Below are 19,722 nucleotides of genomic sequence, written 5' to 3'. Positions count from 1 at the left end.
AGACTCTCTCAATCATTTTAACATTAAGGAAATAGAATTAAAGGTATGAATTACAGGATCTCATTGAAATATATTCTATATCTGAACAGCCATAAAAACACATCGTAGATTAGTTAAACCCAGAAACCTCCAAGCTTCAGAGACACATCCTTGCCATCGTTCTTGTTGAGATCTTGCCATGCATCAAGACCCTTACCATCCATCCCTCTGTATGCTTGTTTACACAGGTTGGAAAGGAAAGTGGACAGGTGAGATAGCAGCTATAACCAGTTCCCAGATTTGGATCATTAGGGGACCACGAGCTTGTGGCGAGCTGCAGTGCCTTTCCACAGCTCAGTGCCTAAATGTCCATGAGGGCCTCCTCCATGATCAACAGAGGTCAACCATGGCCAGAGAAATAGTGTGTCTTGGTGAATTCCCAGCCATATCATTTGCTTTATGCTAGAAAATGTAAAAGTGTACCTGATCTCATTTCAGTGTCATTGGATGGATTTAGTCCCTACAGGAAGCTGAACAATCACATATTGCTAAGACAGCTATGTTTCTTTCTGCTATCAACAGTGCTATATTTTCTAGGATAAATGGTAAAAAAAAATAAAAAAGGTCCCTCAAATAAGTGTGTCTGCCACTGGCATTACACATATAAATTCTAAGGAAGGGAACTTGTGTGTATTGCAATTAAATTTCCTTCACCCACGAGGAACCATCTCCTAATATGCTCCAACAGCCACTGCTGCAGTCAAGCACCTTTCCTCTTTTCCCATAACTTGTTAATTTCTCACTGACTGTTTTTAGGAGATGGAAAGACAGTGCTTTAGGACACATTTTCCTTCATCTGGTTTTAAAGGAACAAGCTGAAAAGATTCCTGTGCCATGAGCCTGTACTGATGCACTGAATCATTAAAGGTTCATTTTGTATTGATGGACTGATGTGTGAAAACAAATGTAAAGAAAGCTGTGTGGAGCAAAGTCTGGTTCCTTTTGCAAATCCACTTTGCTTTTGTGTATAATCCAAAGTCTCTGGTGGCAAAGCATGGAACAGTTCTCTGCAGGAAACATAGAGCAAAAGAAGTGTCTTGAATAAAATATTTCAGGAGACTTGTTCTTGTTACTTGCTAGTGGAGACAAGTCTGTGCTTTCACAGTTGTAAAAAAAAAAGACTTAAGGATTTCACTGTATGCTTCCTGACGTTTCCACTATGAATTCTTTGCAACTCGCAGCTAAATAAACTACTTGGTATCAGTCTTAACTTCAAGCCTGCTTCTGATAGCCTAGTAGGAAGCAAGACAAATTCTATGCCCTGATGTTTTTAAGTGAAAATAACCCTCTACAGTTCTCTCTATGGTACATATATAGGACTGTTTAACCACAGGGCACAAACTTAGATGCCATTTTTTGCTGATTAGTTGTTTCCTGGGCTATTTTATTCGCAGTATAGTATGACTAAGTAGAATCAAAGACCATACAATCACACAATCATAGAATGGTCGAGGTTGGAAGAGACTTCTAGAGATCTAGTGTTAATCCACCTCACTGCCCACTCATCTAACTCACACTTCCTGAGCTTCCCTATAAGGATGTTATGGGAGATGGTGTTGAAAGCCTTGCTAAGGTCAAGGTAGACAACATCCACGGCTCTCCCCTCATCCATTCAGCCAGTCATCCCATCATAGAAGGCTATCATGTTGGTCAGACACCACTTCCCCTTGGTGAATCTATGCTGAATATCATCTTCTTTTCCTTGACATGATCATCTTCTTTTCTTTGACATGCCTAGAGAGGGCCTCCAGGAAGAGCTGCTCAATCACCCTTTGCAGGATGGAGGTGAGGCTGACAGCCTGTACTTTCCTGGCTCCTCTTTCTTGCCCTTTTTGAAGACTGGAGTGACGCTGGCTTTCTTCCAGTACTCCAGCACATTTCCTGTTCTCCGGGACCTTTCAAAGATGATGGAGAGTGGCATAGCAACAATGCTTACCACTTCCTCAGCACTCACATGTGCATCCCCTCAGGGCCCACAGACTGGATGCCTAGTTTGCTTAAATAACCTTTAACCCAATCCTCCTCAACCAAGGGAAACTCTTCCTCTCTCCAAGTCTTCTCTCTTGCCCTCGGGCTCTGTAGTTTATGGGAACTAGCCTTAGCAGTAAAAACTCAAGCAAAGAAGGCATGTACATAGGAACTCAGCCTTCTCTGTATCCTCCGTCTTGTATACACCTTATGTATACATTATTTTTCTAAGTTTTCCCAAGAGCTCCTTGCCCATCCACACAGAAGGTCTTCTGCTCCCCTTGATTGACTTCTTTTTCATAGGGAGGAATGAATTCTGAGCTTGGAAGAAGTAGTGCTCGAATATTAGCCAACTCCCCTGGATGCCCTTTCCTTCTCGGGCCCTGGCTCAGGGGATTCTTAATTGGGTAGGTTCCTGAAGAGGCCAAAGTTAGCACTCTTGAAAACCAGGGTTGCAGTCCTACTTCTTGCCCTTGCAGAATCTTGATCTCCAACATGTCATGGCCAGTGCAGTCAAGACTGCCTTCTGCCTTTACATTTCCAACCAGAACATCTCTGGTCCAACAATTCTCTCCCATGTTACACCCTCCCTTCAGATATTTATACCCACTGAGGAGTTCCCCCGCCTGAGTCTTCTTTTCTTGAGGTCTTTTTTCGAGGCCTTTTCTCATATGAGACACTCCAGTCGCTTAATCATTTTCTTTGCTCTGGGAAGGAGTGTTGTGAGCAGAAAACATGAGGAAAGCCTCAGCCCGGCTAATGCCCAAATAATCCCCTGCAGCGCTAACACCAGGACAGCCCAAATTTTCAATACTTCTACCCTGGGATAGCCCTTGCAGAGTCCTGAGCAATGTCAAAGCTGCTGTTGCAGCCCTTTTCCCGCTAAAATGCCTTTCTGAGATCATCCCCACATATTCAAATTACCCTCACTTCTCAGCTCTCAGCAAACAGCCTTCACTCTGTCTCAGCCCACATGGTCAGGCCACATGCAGCTAGCCATTTCTGGAAAAGGTCATGCCAACATCCAAAGAAAACAGAGTCCTGATGATCCCATCCCCCAAGCCACCCTTCAAGACAGGCCAAGAAGCAAGAAGCCAAGGAACAAATGTGGGAGCTCCCAGCACTGTGGACATTATAGAACCAAAGAATTGCAGAATGCTTAAGGTTGGAAGGGACCTCTAGAGATCATCCAGTCCAACCCCCCCTCCTCCAGGAGGGTCACCTAGAGAACGTGGCACATGGTGGTATCCAGACAGGTTTGGAAGATCTCCAGAGAAGGAGACTCCACAACCTCCCTGGGCAGCCTGTTCCAGTGCTCTGTCACCCTCACAGTCAAGAATTTCTTTCTCATATGGAGGTGGAAATTCCAGTTTTTCAACTTACACCCATTACCTCTCCTCCTGTCACCAGTCACCACGGAAAAGAGCCTGGCCCCATCCTCCCTAAAATCACCCCTCAGGTACTTGAACATGTTGATCAAATCTCCTCACAGCCTTCTTTTCTCCAGACTAAACAGACCCAGCTCACTTAGTCTTTCCTCATACGATGCTCCAGTCCCGTAATCATCTTCGTGGCTCCCCACTGAACCCTCTCCAGGAGTTCCATGTCCTCCTTATACTCGGGAGCCCAGACCTGCACATAATACTCGAGGTGCAGCCTCGTCAGAGTGGAGTAGAGGGGGAGGATCACCTCCCTCCACCTGCTGACAACACTCCTCCTGACACAGGCCAGGATCCAATTGCCCTTCCAGGCCACTAGGGCACATTGCTGACTCATGGTTAACCTGTTCTCAACCAGGACTCCCAAATCCCTCCCCACAGAGCTGCTTTTCAGCAGGTCAACCCCTAATCTGTACTGGTAACTCGGGTTATTCCTCCCCATTAGCTGCCTCTTTTATTCTCATGGGGTTTGGGTACTCGTGCCCTTGCTTGGGGCTCATGCTTGGTTCCTTCCAGGACATCTTCATGGCCTCCTGTAAGGATGTTGTGAGCGCCGTACAAGCCTCGAGCGTCCTCGCCTTCGGTCTGGCCCTGTCTGGCCTGACGGGCTGCTGCTCTCAGGAGCTGGAGAGGTGGGCGATGATGTTGATTCTGGATGGCTGCTGCTCCTGGTGCCAGCCACGTCTGACTGTGCAGAGGAGCCTGCAAGGGAGCTGGAGCCCAGCTCCCGCTGGCTCCTGCTGCTGCTGCCAGTAGGGGTGCTGGTGGGACTGGTGCTGGTGCTGGTGCCGGCCAGCTCTGACTGAGTCCTGGGGGCTGCAAGGGGAAGCGCACAGTGAGCACCATGGCCCCAAGCTCCTGCAGCCAGAGAGGCTGGAGCGGCGTCCTCAACCCTCGCAGGGGCAGACACGCACTGGCAGCCCCTCGCGGAGCACCCGCCGCCAGGCCTTGCCTGCAGCCCGGCCTGAGCGCACAGGGACCTGTGCACTTGGCCTCTTACCGGGGCCCAGGCCGGCACACTCATCACATTCCCACGTGTCCACGGCCGTGCCCAGGCCTGAGCAGCGCCGATGGGTCCCCTTGGAGGCACACGAGGAGCACAACAGCAGCTCCCAGGGCCTGTGGAAGGAAAGGTGGTGTTGGTGCTGGCAGCCGGGGCTGGCACTCATGCCAGGAAGGCGCCATGGACAAGGCAGTGCCCGGCCAAGCTCTTGTGCTAAGCGCCCTGCGTGCCTGTGCCCTCCCAGAGCGCTGCGTGAGGCCAGGAGCCCCAGCAGCGCCCTAGCAGCAGCCTCCACTGCTTGGAAGGCCTCTTGCGCAGCACAAACAGGGGCATTTCTCCTGCCCTGGCAGCTCTGCATTCCCGTGCCAAAGCCTTTCCCTGTGCCCAGCCCCACGAGGGGTCCTCCTCTCAGGGCCTGCAGAGAGGTTCTGCATCCCACAGCATCTTACAGCCGCCCCACAGGCAGTGTTGACGTTGCTGCACTGGTGACGCACCCTCTTTCCTGCGCCTGCTCCCTGCCTTGCCGGGAAAGGCAGCGGCTGGCGTCGCACCGGCTGTGCCGCTCATATAATTCCTCGAAGCCCCCTCCTTCCTCCCAGGCTGGTGTTCTGCAGGAGAAGGGAGGGAAAGGCCTGCGGCTCCCACACACGGCACGGCAGGCAGAGGCAGGACGTCCCCGCTCGCCTGTCCCTGCGCCCCCCCTTGAAAGCCCATGGGGAAGCCAGGGAGCAGGCAAGCAGGAGCTGTGTGGGGCAGCAGCGCCTCGCAAGCCCTTGGCCGTGCGCAGCTCTTGTGCTCTTGTGTCTCGGGAGCCCAGCAGCCGCCCAGCAGCAACCTACCTGTTTGGGATGAGGATACCCATTCTCAGCATTTCTGGGATAAACCTTTTCTTGTTATTGCAGTGGGGGCAGCGGAAGCAGGATCTGCCAGCGCTGACTGCCTGTCCCTGCAGGAGAGACACAAGCAGTGTTGACGGGACGCTGCTGCTGGGCGCCAGCCGTGCCCACACAGCGAGGGAAGGGCCTCCTACCCGGATGCAGGCGCGGTGGAACCAGGCGCCTTTGCACGCTGGGCACACCATGGTGGTGTAAGATATTTTGTCCTCCACCGGCTCCAGGCAAATGATGCAGGTGGTGTCGGCCTCAGGCCGTGCCTGCACTGCCTGCTCGGGGCGGTGCTCCCAGCAGAAGGACCTGCGGCGAGGAGGGCAGAGAGGGCTCGGCTCAGGAAGTACCGAGGCCCCCGGGGTGATGGAGATGAGGGCAAAGGGCCGCGGAGGAGCCCTCCATGTGCTGGCTCTGGAAGGCCACTCGCAGGGGTCACTGCCAGGCAGGCAGGCTGCTTCCTCGGCTGCCTGGCCCACGCTGGCACGAGGGGTGTCGAGGCTGGGAGGCTGCGGCAAAAGGACAGACAGCCCTTACTTGAATTTCCTGAAGAATTGGGTGACGCAGCCATGCTCGGAGGCGCAGGGCAGGTGGAAGCTGCGGCTGCAGCCCTTCTCCTGGCAGCTGATGCATGCGCCCCTCTCTCCGCAAGCGAAGCAGCGCTGCCAAGAGCACAGCCGTCCCGTCACTGACACGCGCTGGCCCTCCAAGGCCACCACAAGGCTCGGGTAGGTCATGGGGCCCTGGGCCCCGCTGGCTCACAGCCCCCACATCCACCTCCCGGGGAGCTTTCTGCCTGCGTGGGAGCTGCCTGGGGGATAAGGCAGCAGGAGCTCTGCCCAGAACTAGCTGGAGACACTGGAATTTCTTTCCCATGGCACAGGCTGAGCTTCCGCGAGCCTTTCCGTTAAGAGATGTCCCCATCCCTGCCAGGTCTTCACCTTCTGGGCTGCGTTCTTCGCTTTCTGTTTGATATCCGCGAGCAAGAACCCGCAGATACCCTTCCGCTCGGTGCCACGCTGCTCGAGCCCGCTGGCAGAATACTGAAAGCAGAGAAGGATGGGAGCTCAGGAGGCCGTAGAGGCAGGGCTGGGTGCCGGGCAAAGCTGGAGGGAGCCCCAGAGGCAACTCACCAGGCAGCACTCGTGCACACACACATCCCGCTGCTGGTGTTTCGGCCCACAGACCTCAGTGCTGACATCTGCGCGGCGACACAGCAGGCACGCTGGAAGGCAGAGAGCAAATGTGGCCACCAGGAAGAGTACCTCGCCAGGGCCGGGGGTTACATCCTGGAGACACACGCCAAGGCCCTGCTCTGCCCTAGCCTTGCTGGGCCACAGGGAGGTCTGGAGCTGCTGCAAAGGTGCCCCGTGGCATGCAGGGACACACAGGGACATTGCTGAGGGGCTGCCCCAGAAGACACCCACATACAACCTGGGCACCCTTTGTTGAGGGCAGCAGAGGCTCTGCTCTGGGGCACTCGGAGAGCTCCTGCCTGCCCCTGCTGCTGCGCACATAGCTCCGGGACAACCTTCTCCAAGCCAGGGGGTACAGGGAGCTGTAGGGACAGGCACATCGCCCTCACCGGTCTCCCGCGAGTCAGGAGCCTTGCGCTTCATTGCGAAGCCAGGACAAGTCAGTTGAGCACTCTGGAGAGTCCCGTTCACCACAGTGCGGGCTTTCTCTTCCACACGCTGCTCGTCTGACCTTGAGGGAGAAGCGGGAGCAGGGTGAGTTGGCAGCACGGATGCCAGAGCTCCGAGGAGGGGCACCCACTTTCCTGGGCACCCCGCGCCAGCCCCTGCGTCCCTGGCCCTCCTCACCCCTCACCTACCTGCCTCCCAACTTGGGACCACGGTGGGAGCTGTGACGCTCTCTTTATCCACCATGGGTGGCCGTGTCACAGAGCACCGCTGTGACACGCTCCCTGCTCTTGCTGAGCTCGCTGGCCAAGTACGGTCATGAAAGCCCCAGGGCTGCCTGCTCTCCACTATGACATGGCCACCGTGTCACTAGGGCCCATGCTAAGCAGCCCAGCACAGCTGCCCACTTGGCATTTGGCAGCCCAAGGCCGTGCCATGGTTGTTGGGTTCCCACTCACCCCCATTCACTCCCAAGAGAAAGCGACTGCCCCATCTGTGCTGATGGGACCCCAAAGGGCAGCGTGCAGCCAGGCTGCCAATGGCTACCTGCTCCACCAGCACCTCCGTCTGCCCTACCCATGGCATTCCTCCATGCCATCGCTTCCCAAGGGCTTGCCCAGCACATGTCCCTGCTGCGCCCTCCAGCTGATTACAGGAGTGGGGGGCAGAGGGTCATGTGGGGCGTTGAGGGGCACTGTGTGGTGCATCTGAGGCTACTGTGAGAGGCTCGTTTCCCTGGGCCAAGGGCTCAAGGCTTGACTTAGGCCCATCTTGCCCTCCCTAGAAGTTCCCCATGCCTCTTGTACTGGGGAGCCCAGACCTGCACACAATACTCCAGGTGTGGCCTCACCAAAGCTGAGTAGAGGAGGAGGATCCCCTCCCTCTACCTGCTGGCAACACTCCTCCTGATGCAGGCCAGGATCCCATTGGCCTTCCAAGCCACGAGGGCACATTGCTGACTCAAGGTTAACCTGTTGTCAACCAGGACTCCCAAATCATAGAATCATAGAATGCTTAAGGTTGGAAGGGACCTCTAGAGGTCATCTAGTCCAACCCCCCTGCACATGCAGGGTCACCCAGAGCACGTGGCACAGGACTGCATCCAAGCGGGTTTTGAAGATCTCCAGAGAAGGAGACTCCACAACCTCTCTGGGCAGCCTGTGCCAGTGCTCTGTCACCCTCACTGTCAAGAAATGTTTCCTTAAGTTCCTGTGGAACATTTGGTGTTTCAGTTTGTGGCCATTACCTCTACTTCTGTTGGTGGCCACCAGTGAAAAGAGGCCAGCACCATCTTCCTCACTGCCTCCCTTGAGGTACCTATAGACACTGATTAGATCCCCTCTCAGCCTTCTCTTCTCCAGGCTGAACAGGCCCAGTTCGTTCAGTCTTTCCTCATAGGGCAGATGTTCCAGGCCCCTGATCATCCTTGTGGCCCTGCGCTGGACTCTCTCCAGCAGCTCCACATCCCTCTTATACTGTGGAGCCCAGAACTGGACACAGTACTCCAGATGCGGCCTCACCAGCGCTGAGTAGAGGGGCAGGATCACCTCCCTCAACCTGTTGGAGACACTCTTCTTAATGCATCCCAGGATCCCATGAGCATTCTTGGCCATGAGGGCACACTGCTGCCTCATGGTCAACTTGTCATCTGCCATGATGCCCAGATCCTTCTCTGCAGAGCTGCTCTCCAGAAGGTCAGACCCCAGCCTGTACTGGTGTCTGGGGTTATTCCTCCCCAGATGCAGAACCTTGCACTTGCCTTTGTTGAATTTCATGAGGTTTTTCACTGCCCAGTTGTCCAGTCTGTCCAGGTCCCTCTGGATGGCAGCGCAGCCCTCTGGGGTATCAGCTGCTCCTCCCAGTTTTGTATCATCAGCAAACTTGCTGAGGGAGCACTCTGTGCCTTCATCCATGCCATCGATGAATAAATTGAACAGGACTGGAACAAGGATTGACCCCTGGCGGACACTGCTAGCGACAGGCCTCCAACTAGACTGCACCGCTGATCACCACCCTCTGAGCTCTGCCGTCCAGCCAGTTCCTAATCCACCTCAGTCCCTCTCCACAGAGCTGCTTTCCAGCAGGTCAACCCCTAATCTCTACTGGTAACTCGGGTTATTCCTCCCCATTAGCTGCCTCTTTTATTCTCATGGGGTTTGGGTACTCGTGCCCTTGCCTGGGGCTCATGCTTGGCTCCTTCCATGACATCTTCATGGCCTCCTGTAAGGATGTTGTGAGCGCCGTACAAGCCTCGAGCGTCCTCGCCTTCGGTCTGGCCCTGTCTGGCCTGACGGGCTGCTGCTCTCAGGAGCTGGAGAGGTGGGCGATGATGTTGATTCAGGATGGCTGCTGCTCCTGGTGCCAGCCACGTCTGACTGTGCAGAGGAGCCTGCAAGGGAGCTGGAGCCCGGCTCCCGCTGGCTCCTGCTGCTGCTGCCAGTAGGGGTGCTGGTGGGACTGGTGCTGGTGCTGGTGCCGGCCAGCTCTGACTGAGTCCTGGGGGCTGCAAGGGGAAGCGCACAGTGAGCACCATGGCCCCAAGCTCCTGCAGCCAGAGAGGCTGGAGCGGCGTCCTCAACCCTCGCAGGGGCAGACACGCACTGGCAGCCCCTCGCGGAGCACCCGCCGCCAGGCCTTGCCTGCAGCCCGGCCTGAGCGCGCGGGGACCTGTGCACTTGGCCTCTTACCGGGGCCCAGGCCGGCACACTCATCACATTCCCACGTGTCCACGGCCATGCCCAGGGCTGAGCAGCGCCGATGGGTCCCCTTGGAGGCACACGAGGAGCACAACAGCAGCTCCCAGGGCCTGTGGAAGGAAAGGTGGTGTTGGTGCTGGCAGCCGGGGCTGGCACTCGTGCCAGGAAGGCGCCATGGACAAGGCAGTGCCCGGCCAAGCTCTTGTGCTAAGCGGCCTGCGTGCCTGTGCCCTCCCAGAGCGCTGCGTGAGGCCAGGAGCCCCAGCAGCGCCCTAGCAGCAGCCTCCACTGCTTGGAAGGCCTCTTGCGCAGCACGAACAGGGGCATTTCTCCTGCCCTGGCAGCTCTGCATTCCCGTGCCAAAGCCTTTCCCTGTGCCCAGCCCCACGAGGGGTCCTCCTCTCAGGGCCTGCAGAGAGGTTCTGCATCCCACAGCATCTTACAGCCGCCCCACAGGCAGTGTTGACGTTGCTGCACTGGTGACGCACCCTCTTTCCTGCGCCTGCTCCCTGCCTTGCCGGGAAAGGCAGCGGCTGGCGTCGCACCGGCTGTGCCGCTCATATAATTCCTCGAAGCCCCCTCCTTCCTCCCAGGCTGGTGTTCTGCAGGAGAAGGGAGGGAAAGGCCTGCGGCTCCCGCACACGGCACGGCAGGCAGAGGCAGGACGTCCCCGCTCGCCTGTCCCTGCGCCCCCCCTTGAAAGCCCATGGGGAAGCCAGGGAGCAGGCAAGCAGGAGCTGTGTGGGGCAGCAGCGCCTCGCAAGCCCTTGGCCGTGCGCAGCTCTTGTGCTCTTGTGTCTCGGGAGCCCAGCAGCCGCCCAGCAGCAACCTACCTGTTTGGGATGAGGATGCCCATTCTCAGCATTTCTGGGATAAACCTTTTCTTGTTATTGCAGTGGGGGCAGCGGAAGCAGGATCTGCCAGCGCTGACTGCCTGTCCCTGCAGGAGAGACACAAGCAGTGTTGACGGGACGCTGCTGCTGGGCGCCAGCCGTGCCCACACAGCGAGGGAAGGGCCTCCTACCCGGATGCAGGCGCGGTGGAACCAGGCGCCTTTGCACGCTGGGCACACCATGGTGGTGTAAGATATTTTGTCCTCCACCGGCTCCAGGCAGATGATGCAGGTGGTGTCGGCCTCAGGCCGTGCCTGCACTGCCTGCTCGGGGCGGTGCTCCCAGCAGAAGGACCTGCGGCGAGGAGGGCAGAGAGGGCTCGGCTCAGGAAGTACCGAGGCCCCCGGGGTGATGGAGATGAGGGCAAAGGGCCGCGGAGGAGCCCTCCATGTGCTGGCTCTGGAAGGCCACTCGCAGGGGTCGCTGCCAGGCAGGCAGGCTGCTTCCTCGGCTGCCTGGCCCACGCTGGCACGAGGGGTGTCGAGGCTGGGAGGCTGCGGCAAAAGGACAGACAGCCCTTACTTGAATTTCCTGAAGAATTGGGTGACGCAGCCATGCTCGGAGGCGCAGGGCAGGTGGAAGCTGCGGCTGCAGCCCTTCTCCTGGCAGCTGATGCATGCGCCCCTCTCTCCGCAAGCGAAGCAGCGCTGCCAAGAGCACAGCCGTCCCGTCACTGACACGCGCTGGCCCTCCAAGGCCACCACAAGGCTCGGGTAGGTCATGGGGCCCTGGGCACCGCTGGCTCACAGCCCCCACATCCACCTCCCGGGGAGCTTTCTGCCTGCGCGGGAGCTGCCTGGGGGATAAGGCAGCAGGAGCTCTGCCCAGAACTAGCTGGAGACACTGGAATTTCTTTCCCATGGCACAGGCTGAGCTTCCGCGAGCCTTTCCGTTAAGAGATGTCCCCATCCCTGCCAGGTCTTCACCTTCTGGGCTGCGTTCTTCGCTTTCTGTTTGATATCCGCGAGCAAGAACCCGCAGATACCCTTCCGCTCGGTGCCGCGCTGCTCGAGCCCGCTGGCAGAATACTGAAAGCAGAGAAGGATGGGAGCTCAGGAGGCCGTAGAGGCAGGGCTGGGTGCCAGGCAAAGCTGGAGGGAGCCCCAGAGGCAACTCACCAGGCAGCACTCGTGCACACACACATCCCGCTGCTGGTGTTTCGGCCCGCAGACCTCAGTGCTGACATCTGCGCGGCGACACAGCAGGCACGCTGGAAGGCAGAGAGCAAATGTGGCCACCAGGAAGAGTACCTCGCCAGGGCCAGGGGTTACATCCTGGAGACACACGCCAAGGCCCTGCTCTGCCCCAGCCTTGCTGGGCCACAGGGAGGTCTGGAGCTGCTGCAAAGGTGCCCCGTGGCATGCAGGGACACACAGGGACATTGCTGAGGGGCTGCCCCAGAAGGCACCCACATACAACCTGGGCACCCTTTGTTGAGGGCAGCAGAGGCTCTGCTCTGGGGCACTCGGAGAGCTCCTGCCTGCCCCTGCTGCTGCGCACATAGCTCCGGGACAACCTTCTCCAAGCCAGGGGGTACAGGGAGCTGTAGGGACAGGCACATCGCCCTCACCGGTCTCCCGCAAGTCAGGAGCCTTGCGCTTCATTGCGAAGCCAGGACAAGTCAGTTGAGCACTCTGGAGAGTCCCGTTCACCACAGTGCGGGCTTTCTCTTCCACACGCTGCTCGTCTGACCTTGAGGGAGAAGCGGGAGCAGGGTGAGTTGGCAGCACGGATGCCAGAGCTCCGAGGAGGGGCACCCACTTTCCTGGGCACCCCGCGCCAGCCCCTGCGTCCCTGGCCCTCCTCACCCCTCACCTACCTGCCTCCCAACTTGGGACCACGGTGGGAGCTGTGGCGCTCTCTTTATCCACCATGGGTGGCCGTGTCACAGAGCACCGCTGTGACACGCTCCCTGCTCTTGCTGAGCTCGCTGGCCAAGTACGGTCATGAAAGCCCCAGGGCTGCCTGCTCTCCACTATGACATGGCCACCGTGTCACTAGGGCCCATGCTAAGCAGCCCAGCACAGCTGCCCACTTGGCATTTGGCAGCCCAAGGCCGTGCCATGGTTGTTGGGTTCCCCCTCACCCCCATTCACTCCCAAGAGAAAGCGACTGCCCCATCTGTGCTGATGGGACCCCAAAGGGCAGCGTGCAGCCAGGCTGCCAATGGCCACCTGCTCCACCAGCACCTCCGTCTGCCCTACCCATGGCATTCCTCCATGCCATCGCTTCCCAAGGGCTTGCCCAGCACATGTCCCTGCTGCGCCCTCCAGCTGATTACAGGAGTGGGGGGCAGAGGGTCATGTGGGGCGTTGAGGGGCACTGTGTGGTGCATCTGAGGCTACTGTGAGAGGCTCGTTTCCCTGGGCCAAGGGCTCAAGGCTTGACTTAGGCCCATCTTGCCCTCCCTAGAAGTTCCCCATGCCTCTTGTACTGGGGAGCCCAGACCTGCACACAATACTCCAGGTGTGGCCTCACCAAAGCTGAGTAGAGGAGGAGGATCCCCTCCCTCTACCTGCTGGCAACACTCCTCCTGATGCAGGCCAGGATCCCATTGGCCTTCCAAGCCACGAGGGCACATTGCTGACTCAAGGTTAACCTGTTGTCAACCAGGACTCCCAAATCATAGAATCATAGAATGCTTAAGGTTGGAAGGGACCTCTAGAGGTCATCTAGTCCAACCCCCCTGCACATGCAGGGTCACCCAGAGCACGTGGCACAGGACTGCATCCAAGCGGGTTTTGAAGATCTCCAGAGAAGGAGACTCCACAACCTCTCTGGGCAGCCTGTGCCAGTGCTCTGTCACCCTCACTGTCAAGAAATGTTTCCTTAAGTTCCTGTGGAACATTTGGTGTTTCAGTTTGTGGCCATTACCTCTACTTCTGTTGGTGGCCACCAGTGAAAAGAGGCCAGCACCATCTTCCTCACTGCCTCCCTTGAGGTACCTATAGACACTGATTAGATCCCCTCTCAGCCTTCTCTTCTCCAGGCTGAACAGGCCCAGTTCGTTCAGTCTTTCCTCATAGGGCAGATGTTCCAGGCCCCTGATCATCCTTGTGGCCCTGCGCTGGACTCTCTCCAGCAGCTCCACATCCCTCTTGAACTGTGGGGCCCAGAACTGGACACAGTACTCCAGATGCGGCCTCACCAGCGCTGAGTAGAGGGGCAGGATCACCTCCCTCAACCTGTTGGAGACACTCTTCTTAATGCATCCCAGGATCCCATGAGCCTTCTTGGCCATGAGGGCACACTGCTGCCTCATGGTCAACTTGTCATCTGCCATGATGCCCAGATCCTTCTCTGCAGAGCTGCTCTCCAGAAGGTCAGACCCCAACCTGTACTGGTGTCTGGGGTTATTCCTCCCCAGATGCAGAACCTTGCACTTGCCTTTGTTGAATTTCATGAGGTTTTTCACTGCCCAGTTGTCCAGTCTGTCCAGGTCCCTCTGGATGGCAGCGCAGCCCTATGGGGTATCAGCTGCTCCTCCCAGTTTTGTATCATCAGCAAACTTGCTGAGGGAGCACTCTGTGCCTTCATCCATGCCATCGATGAATAAATTGAACAGGACTGGAACAAGGATTGACCCCTGGGGGACACTGCTAGCGACAGGCCTCCAACTAGACTGCACCGCTGATCACCACCCTCTGAGCTCTGCCGTCCAGCCAGTTCCTAATCCACCTCAGTCCCTCTCCACAGAGCTGCTTTCCAGCAGGTCAACCCCTAATCTCTACTGGTAACTCGGGTTATTCCTCCCCATTAGCTGCCTCTTTTATTCTCATGGGGTTTGGGTACTCGTGCCCTTGCCTGGGGCTCATGCTTGGCTCCTTCCATGACATCTTCATGGCCTCCTGTAAGGATGTTGTGAGCGCCGTACAAGCCTCGAGCGTCCTCGCCTTCGGTCTGGCCCTGTCTGGCCTGACGGGCTGCTACTCTCAGGAGCTGGAGAGGTGGGCGATGATGTTGATTCTGGATGGCTGCTGCTCCTGGTGCCAGCCACGTCTGACTGTGCAGAGGAGCCTGCAAGGGAGCTGGAGCCCGGCTCCTGCTGGCTCCTGCTGCTGCTGCCAGTAGGGGTGCTGGTGGGACTGGTGCTAGTGCTGGTGCCGGCCAGCTCTGACTGAGTCCTGGGGGCTGCAAGGGGAAGCGCACAGTGAGCACCATGGCCCCAAGCTCCTGCAGCCAGAGAGGCTGGAGTGGCGTCCTCAACCCTCGCAGGGGCAGACACGCACTGGCAGCCCCTCGCGGAGCACCCGCCGCCAGGCCTTGCCTGCAGCCCGGCCTGAGCGCGCGGGGACCTGTGCACTTGGCCTCTTACCGGGGCCCAGGCCGGCACACTCATCACATTCCCACGTGTCCACGGCCGTGCCCAGGGCTGAGCAGCGCCGATGGGTCCCCTTGGAGGCACACGAGGAGCACAACAGCAGCTCCCAGGGCCTGTGGAAGGAAAGGTGGTGTTGGTGCTGGCAGCCGGGGCTGGCACTCGTGCCAGGAAGGCGCCATGGACAAGGCAGTGCCCGGCCAAGCTCTTGTGCTAAGCGGCCTGCGTGCCTGTGCCCTCCCAGAGCGCTGCGTGAGGCCAGGAGCCCCAGCAGCGCCCTAGCAGCAGCCTCCACTGCTTGGAAGGCCTCTTGCGCAGCACGAACAGGGGCATTTCTCCTGCCCTGGCAGCTCTGCATTCCCGTGCCAAAGCCTTTCCCTGTGCCCAGCCCCACGAGGGGTCCTCCTCTCAGGGCCTGCAGAGAGGTTCTGCATCCCACAGCATCTTACAGCCGCCCCACAGGCAGTGTTGACATTGCTGCACTGGTGACGCACCCTCTTTCCTGCGCCTGCTCCCTGCCTTGCCGGGAAAGGCAGCGGCTGGCGTCGCACCGGCTGTGCCGCTCATATAATTCCTCGAAGCCCCCTCCTTCCTCCCAGGCTGGTGTTCTGCAGGAGAAGGGAGGGAAAGGCCTGCGGCTCCCGCACACGGCACGGCAGGCAGAGGCAGGACGTCCCCGCTCGCCTGTCCCTGCGCCCCCCCTTGAAAGCCCATGGGGAAGCCAGGGAGCAGGCAAGCAGGAGCTGTGTGGGGCAGCAGCGCCTCGCAAGCCCTTGGCCGTGCGCAGCTCTTGTGCTCTTGTGTCTCGGGAGCCCAGCAGCCGCCCAGCAGCAACCTACCTGTTTGGGATGAGGATGCCCATTCTCAGCATTTCTGGGATAAACCTTTTCTTGTTATTGCAGTGGGGGCAGCGGAAGCAGGATCTGCCAGCGCTGACTGCCTGTCCCTGCAGGAGAGACACAAGCAGTGTTGACGGGACGCTGCTGCTGGGCGCCAGCCGTGCCCACACAGCGAGGGAAGGGCCTCCTACCCGGATGCAGGCGCGGTGGAACCAGGCGCCTTTGCACGCTGGGCACACCATGGTGGTGTAAGATATTTTGTCCTCCACCGGCTCCAGGCAGATGATGCAGGTGGTGTCGGCCTCAGGCCGTGCCTGCACTGCCTGCTCGGGGCGGTGCTCCCAGCAGAAGGACCTGCGGCGAGGAGGGCAGAGAGGGCTCGGCTCAGGAAGTACCGAGGCCCCCGGGGTGATGGAGATGAGGGCAAAGGGCCGCGGAGGAGCCCTCCATGTGCTGGCTCTGGAAGGCCACTCGCAGGGGTTGCTGCCAGGCAGGCAGGCTGCTTCCTCGGCTGCCTGGCCCACGCTGGCACGAGGGGTGTCGAGGCTGGGAGGCTGCGGCAAAAGGACAGACAGCCCTTACTTGAATTTCCTGAAGAATTGGGTGACGCAGCCATGCTCAGAGGCGCAGGGCAGGTGGAAGCTGTGGCTGCAGCCCTTCTCCTGGCAGCTGATGCATGCGCCCCTCTCTCCGCAAGCGAAGCAGCGCTGCCAAGAGCGCAGCCGTCCCGTCACTGACACGCGCTGGCCCTCCAAGGCCACCACAAGGCTCGGGTAGGTCATGGGGCCCTGGGCCCCGCTGGCTCACAGCCCCCACATCCACCTCCCGGGGAGCTTTCTGCCTGCGCGGGAGCTGCCTGGGGGATAAGGCAGCAGGAGCTCTGCCCAGAACTAGCTGGAGACACTGGAATTTCTTTCCCATGGCACAGGCTGAGCTTCCGCGAGCCTTTCCGTTAAGAGATGTCCCCATCCCTGCCAGGTCTTCACCTTCTGGGCTGCGTTCTTCGCTTTCTGTTTGATATCCGCGAGCAAGAACCCGCAGATACCCTTCCGCTCGGTGCCGCGCTGCTCGAGCCCGCTGGCAGAATACTGAAAGCAGAGAAGGATGGGAGCTCAGGAGGCCGTAGAGGCAGGGCTGGGTGCCGGGCAGAGCTGGAGGGAGCCCCAGAGGCAACTCACCAGGCAGCACTCGTGCACACACACATCCCGCTGCTGGTGTTTCGGCCCGCAGACCTCAGTGCTGACATCTGCGCGGCGACACAGCAGGCACGCTGGAAGGCAGAGAGCAAATGTGGCCACCAGGAAGAGTACCTCGCCAGGGCCGGGGGTTACATCCTGGAGACACACGCCCAAGGCCCTGCTCTGCCCCAGCCTTGCTGGGTCACAGGGAGGTCTGGAGCTGCTGCAAAGGTGCCCCGTGGCATGCAGGGACACACAGGGACATTGCTGAGGGGCTGCCCCAGAAGACACCCACATACAACCTGGGCACCCTTTGTTGAGGGCAGCAGAGGCTCTGCTCTGGGGCACTCGGAGAGCTCCTGCCTGCCCCTGCGGCTGCGCACATAGCTCCGGGACAACCTTCTCCAAGCCAGGGAGTACAGGGAGCTGTAGGGACAGGCACATCGCCCTCACCGGTCTCCCGCGAGTCAGGAGCCTTGCGCTTCATTGCGAAGCCAGGACAAGTCAGTTGAGCACTCTGGAGAGTCCCGTTCACCACAGTGCAGGCTTTCTCTTCCACACGCTGCTCGTCTGACCTTGAGGGAGAAGCGGGAGCAGGGTGAGTTGGCAGCACGGATGCCAGAGCTCCGAGGAGGGGCACCCACTTTCCTGGGCACCCCGCGCCAGCCCCTGCGTCCCTGGCCCTCCTCACCCCTCACCTACCTGCCTCCCAACTTGGGACCACGGTGGGAGCTGTGACGCTCTCTTTATCCACCATGGGTGGCCGTGTTACAGAGCACCGCTGTGACACGCTCTAGCTCTTGCACAGTCATTCACATTCCCAGGTGTCCACGGCCGTGCCCAGTGCTGAGCAGCGCCCATGGTTCGCTTTGGAGGCACAACAGCAACTTTTATCTGTGACTGAATTGCCACTAAAATAAATTAATGTGATAGAAAAATTTAGATTTACATATAATGCAGAGGCGATTTGCTAACAACCTGATGTATTATTTGTTTGCCACTTCGAAATAATAGGAAGAAATATACTTATATACATTGAAATACAGCCTCTAAGTAAGCCTAGAGGATATCTGTCTTACTGCAGTTTACTTCAATTCTAATTAAAATATGAAGCCACTGTGCCTATATGGAACATATCTAGATCTTCTTGCAAAATCTGGCCTGTTATAGTTTCCTGTATTTAGGCTTGACAATGAGACAGCAATTTTACTCTGTCTTATTAAGTCAAATAAGTCAGATGAAATGCCAAGAAGCAAGGAGGAAGACCCTAATCAGAAGCTTTTGGTCAGAAACTGGGGGCAACAGCCAAACACAGAACAGTGTAGATAGGCAGCTGCCCTAGTGACGAAGCTGTTGCTCTTTGGCAAGCATTTGGAATATAAGAGATGGTGGTAACTGGGAGGTTATCATTCCTTTATACAACTTTAGATTTTCTAGAAAATCCCTATGGCCCAGGCTCCATGTGCATTCATGTCTTGTAAAATGCCAAACCAGCATATGGTGATAAAAAGCTGAGAGCTGTGCTGAGGTCAATGCACCAGGAGGTAGAAACTACTTGCCTTTCACAGGCAAAAGATACACACTGGAACTGGACAGAGCAGGGAGAAAAGTTGTTTTTTTTTTTTAAGAAGGTGGCTCCCCTTTCTCTCACTTCATAAGAAATCGCATAAACTGGAGCAGTGTACTCTGTGCCTTCATGAAGGGTTATAAAGAAAGACATATGAAGAAGATTTTCTCCATACACTGTTATCAGACAAAGAAGAAGAATAAGGAAACAAAAGTTCTAAAATGCCTGAACATCTAAACCTGGTAACCTCAGTCCTGGATTTATTGAAAGCTGAGTCCTGGTTCAATTCACGTCCTTATCAGCCAAAATTCTGCATCCAGAATGTCTTGAATTGCAAGTCTTGAAAATTCAGATCAGCCATCATGGTGTGGTACATCTGTGTTCTTATCCATTCATCAATAATGAAAAGAAAATGTTCCCTAAAAATGGTCATAACCCCCAGCTAACTGATATGTTCATGTTGCCAAGCAACCACGTTGCGCCTCTGAGCCCCACAGGTCAAAAACGAATGTCAATAGAAAAGTTTTGGAGTCCAGCTAGGACTATGGAACATGAATATTAATAAGGAAAGAAAACAGAAGTAGGTATTTGCAGTCCTATTTTGGAATTAATGTTGTTCTCATTGGGGTTACTAGTATATAGGAATCAGGTGTTTTTCAAAAGCTTAGGACAGACAGAGGTAGTTTTTGTCTTGCAAAGACTTGAGCACTTCAGTTTGCAGGTCAAGCAGGTATTTTGCACACGCTATAGAAGCACTTAGGAAAACCCAGAGTCATATTTTGTCCCTCACTGATTTATTCCAGAGGGAAGCCTCACTGTTTTTCACTACTAACAGTGGATATTTCCCATGTGATTGTATTCTTCTCATGTCTAATCTTGCTGAATGCTCTAGTTAGGGTATTGCCATCTTAGAATATCAATTATTCCTGCAAACAGGTATCTAGGAGTGACTTATAACCTTCTTTTGCCCTCCACTCAGGTTATATCCACATCAGTGTCCAAAGCTGAGCAGAAAAACAAAGCAGGGAAAAATAGAGGAGAGATCACCTGCTGCACCTCCCTCGGCAATGTAGTTCACTGGAGAAGGGATGGCAGTTTGGAGAAACACCAGGCACTACAAGTGGATTACAGTGGGTGTCAGGAGCCCAGCTGTTAATAACCGGTTTAATGGATTCATTTCCAGAATAGCCCTTGAAGGGCTTGCATGGAGAAGAGACTGTGTTGGGAGATCAGTGTAATTCCAGCGAATTTCAAA

General features: G+C 56.8%; 3 protein-coding genes across 3 annotated transcripts; all 3 read right to left on the bottom strand.

Annotated features, from left to right (window-relative positions):
* Window positions 1-3,969: 3,969 nt before the first annotated feature.
* Window positions 3,970-6,952, bottom strand: LOC148594265 (E3 ubiquitin-protein ligase PHF7-like). Its single transcript, XM_088527259.1, has 9 exons — window positions 6,919-6,952; window positions 6,467-6,558; window positions 6,275-6,376; window positions 5,871-5,995; window positions 5,480-5,642; window positions 5,289-5,395; window positions 4,944-5,057; window positions 4,447-4,565; window positions 3,970-4,148 (listed from the first exon to the last, which is right to left on the bottom strand). The coding sequence occupies exons 1-9, from the start codon at window positions 6,950-6,952 to the stop codon at window positions 3,970-3,972; spliced, it is 1,035 nt and encodes a 344-aa protein (XP_088383385.1).
* Window positions 6,953-9,186: 2,234 nt separating this feature from the next.
* Window positions 9,187-12,169, bottom strand: LOC148594264 (E3 ubiquitin-protein ligase PHF7-like). Its single transcript, XM_088527258.1, has 9 exons — window positions 12,136-12,169; window positions 11,684-11,775; window positions 11,492-11,593; window positions 11,088-11,212; window positions 10,697-10,859; window positions 10,506-10,612; window positions 10,161-10,274; window positions 9,664-9,782; window positions 9,187-9,365 (listed from the first exon to the last, which is right to left on the bottom strand). Exons 1-9 carry the CDS (start codon window positions 12,167-12,169, stop codon window positions 9,187-9,189), a joined length of 1,035 nt encoding a protein of 344 aa, XP_088383384.1.
* A 2,234-nt stretch (window positions 12,170-14,403) lies between these two features.
* Window positions 14,404-17,387, bottom strand: LOC148594263 (E3 ubiquitin-protein ligase PHF7-like). The gene is made up of 9 exons (XM_088527257.1): window positions 17,354-17,387; window positions 16,901-16,992; window positions 16,709-16,810; window positions 16,305-16,429; window positions 15,914-16,076; window positions 15,723-15,829; window positions 15,378-15,491; window positions 14,881-14,999; window positions 14,404-14,582 (listed from the first exon to the last, which is right to left on the bottom strand). Exons 1-9 carry the CDS (start codon window positions 17,385-17,387, stop codon window positions 14,404-14,406), a joined length of 1,035 nt encoding a protein of 344 aa, XP_088383383.1.
* Window positions 17,388-19,722: the final 2,335 nt, after the last annotated feature.

This window comes from Tinamus guttatus, unplaced genomic scaffold (assembly GCF_059628265.1).
Source record: "Tinamus guttatus ecotype Peru unplaced genomic scaffold, ASM5962826v1 Tinamus_guttatus_pri_ptg000271l, whole genome shotgun sequence".
NCBI lineage: Eukaryota > Metazoa > Chordata > Aves > Tinamiformes > Tinamidae > Tinamus > Tinamus guttatus.
Note: the sequence above shows the minus strand (reverse complement) of the source record. Positions and strands in the feature narration are given on the sequence as shown.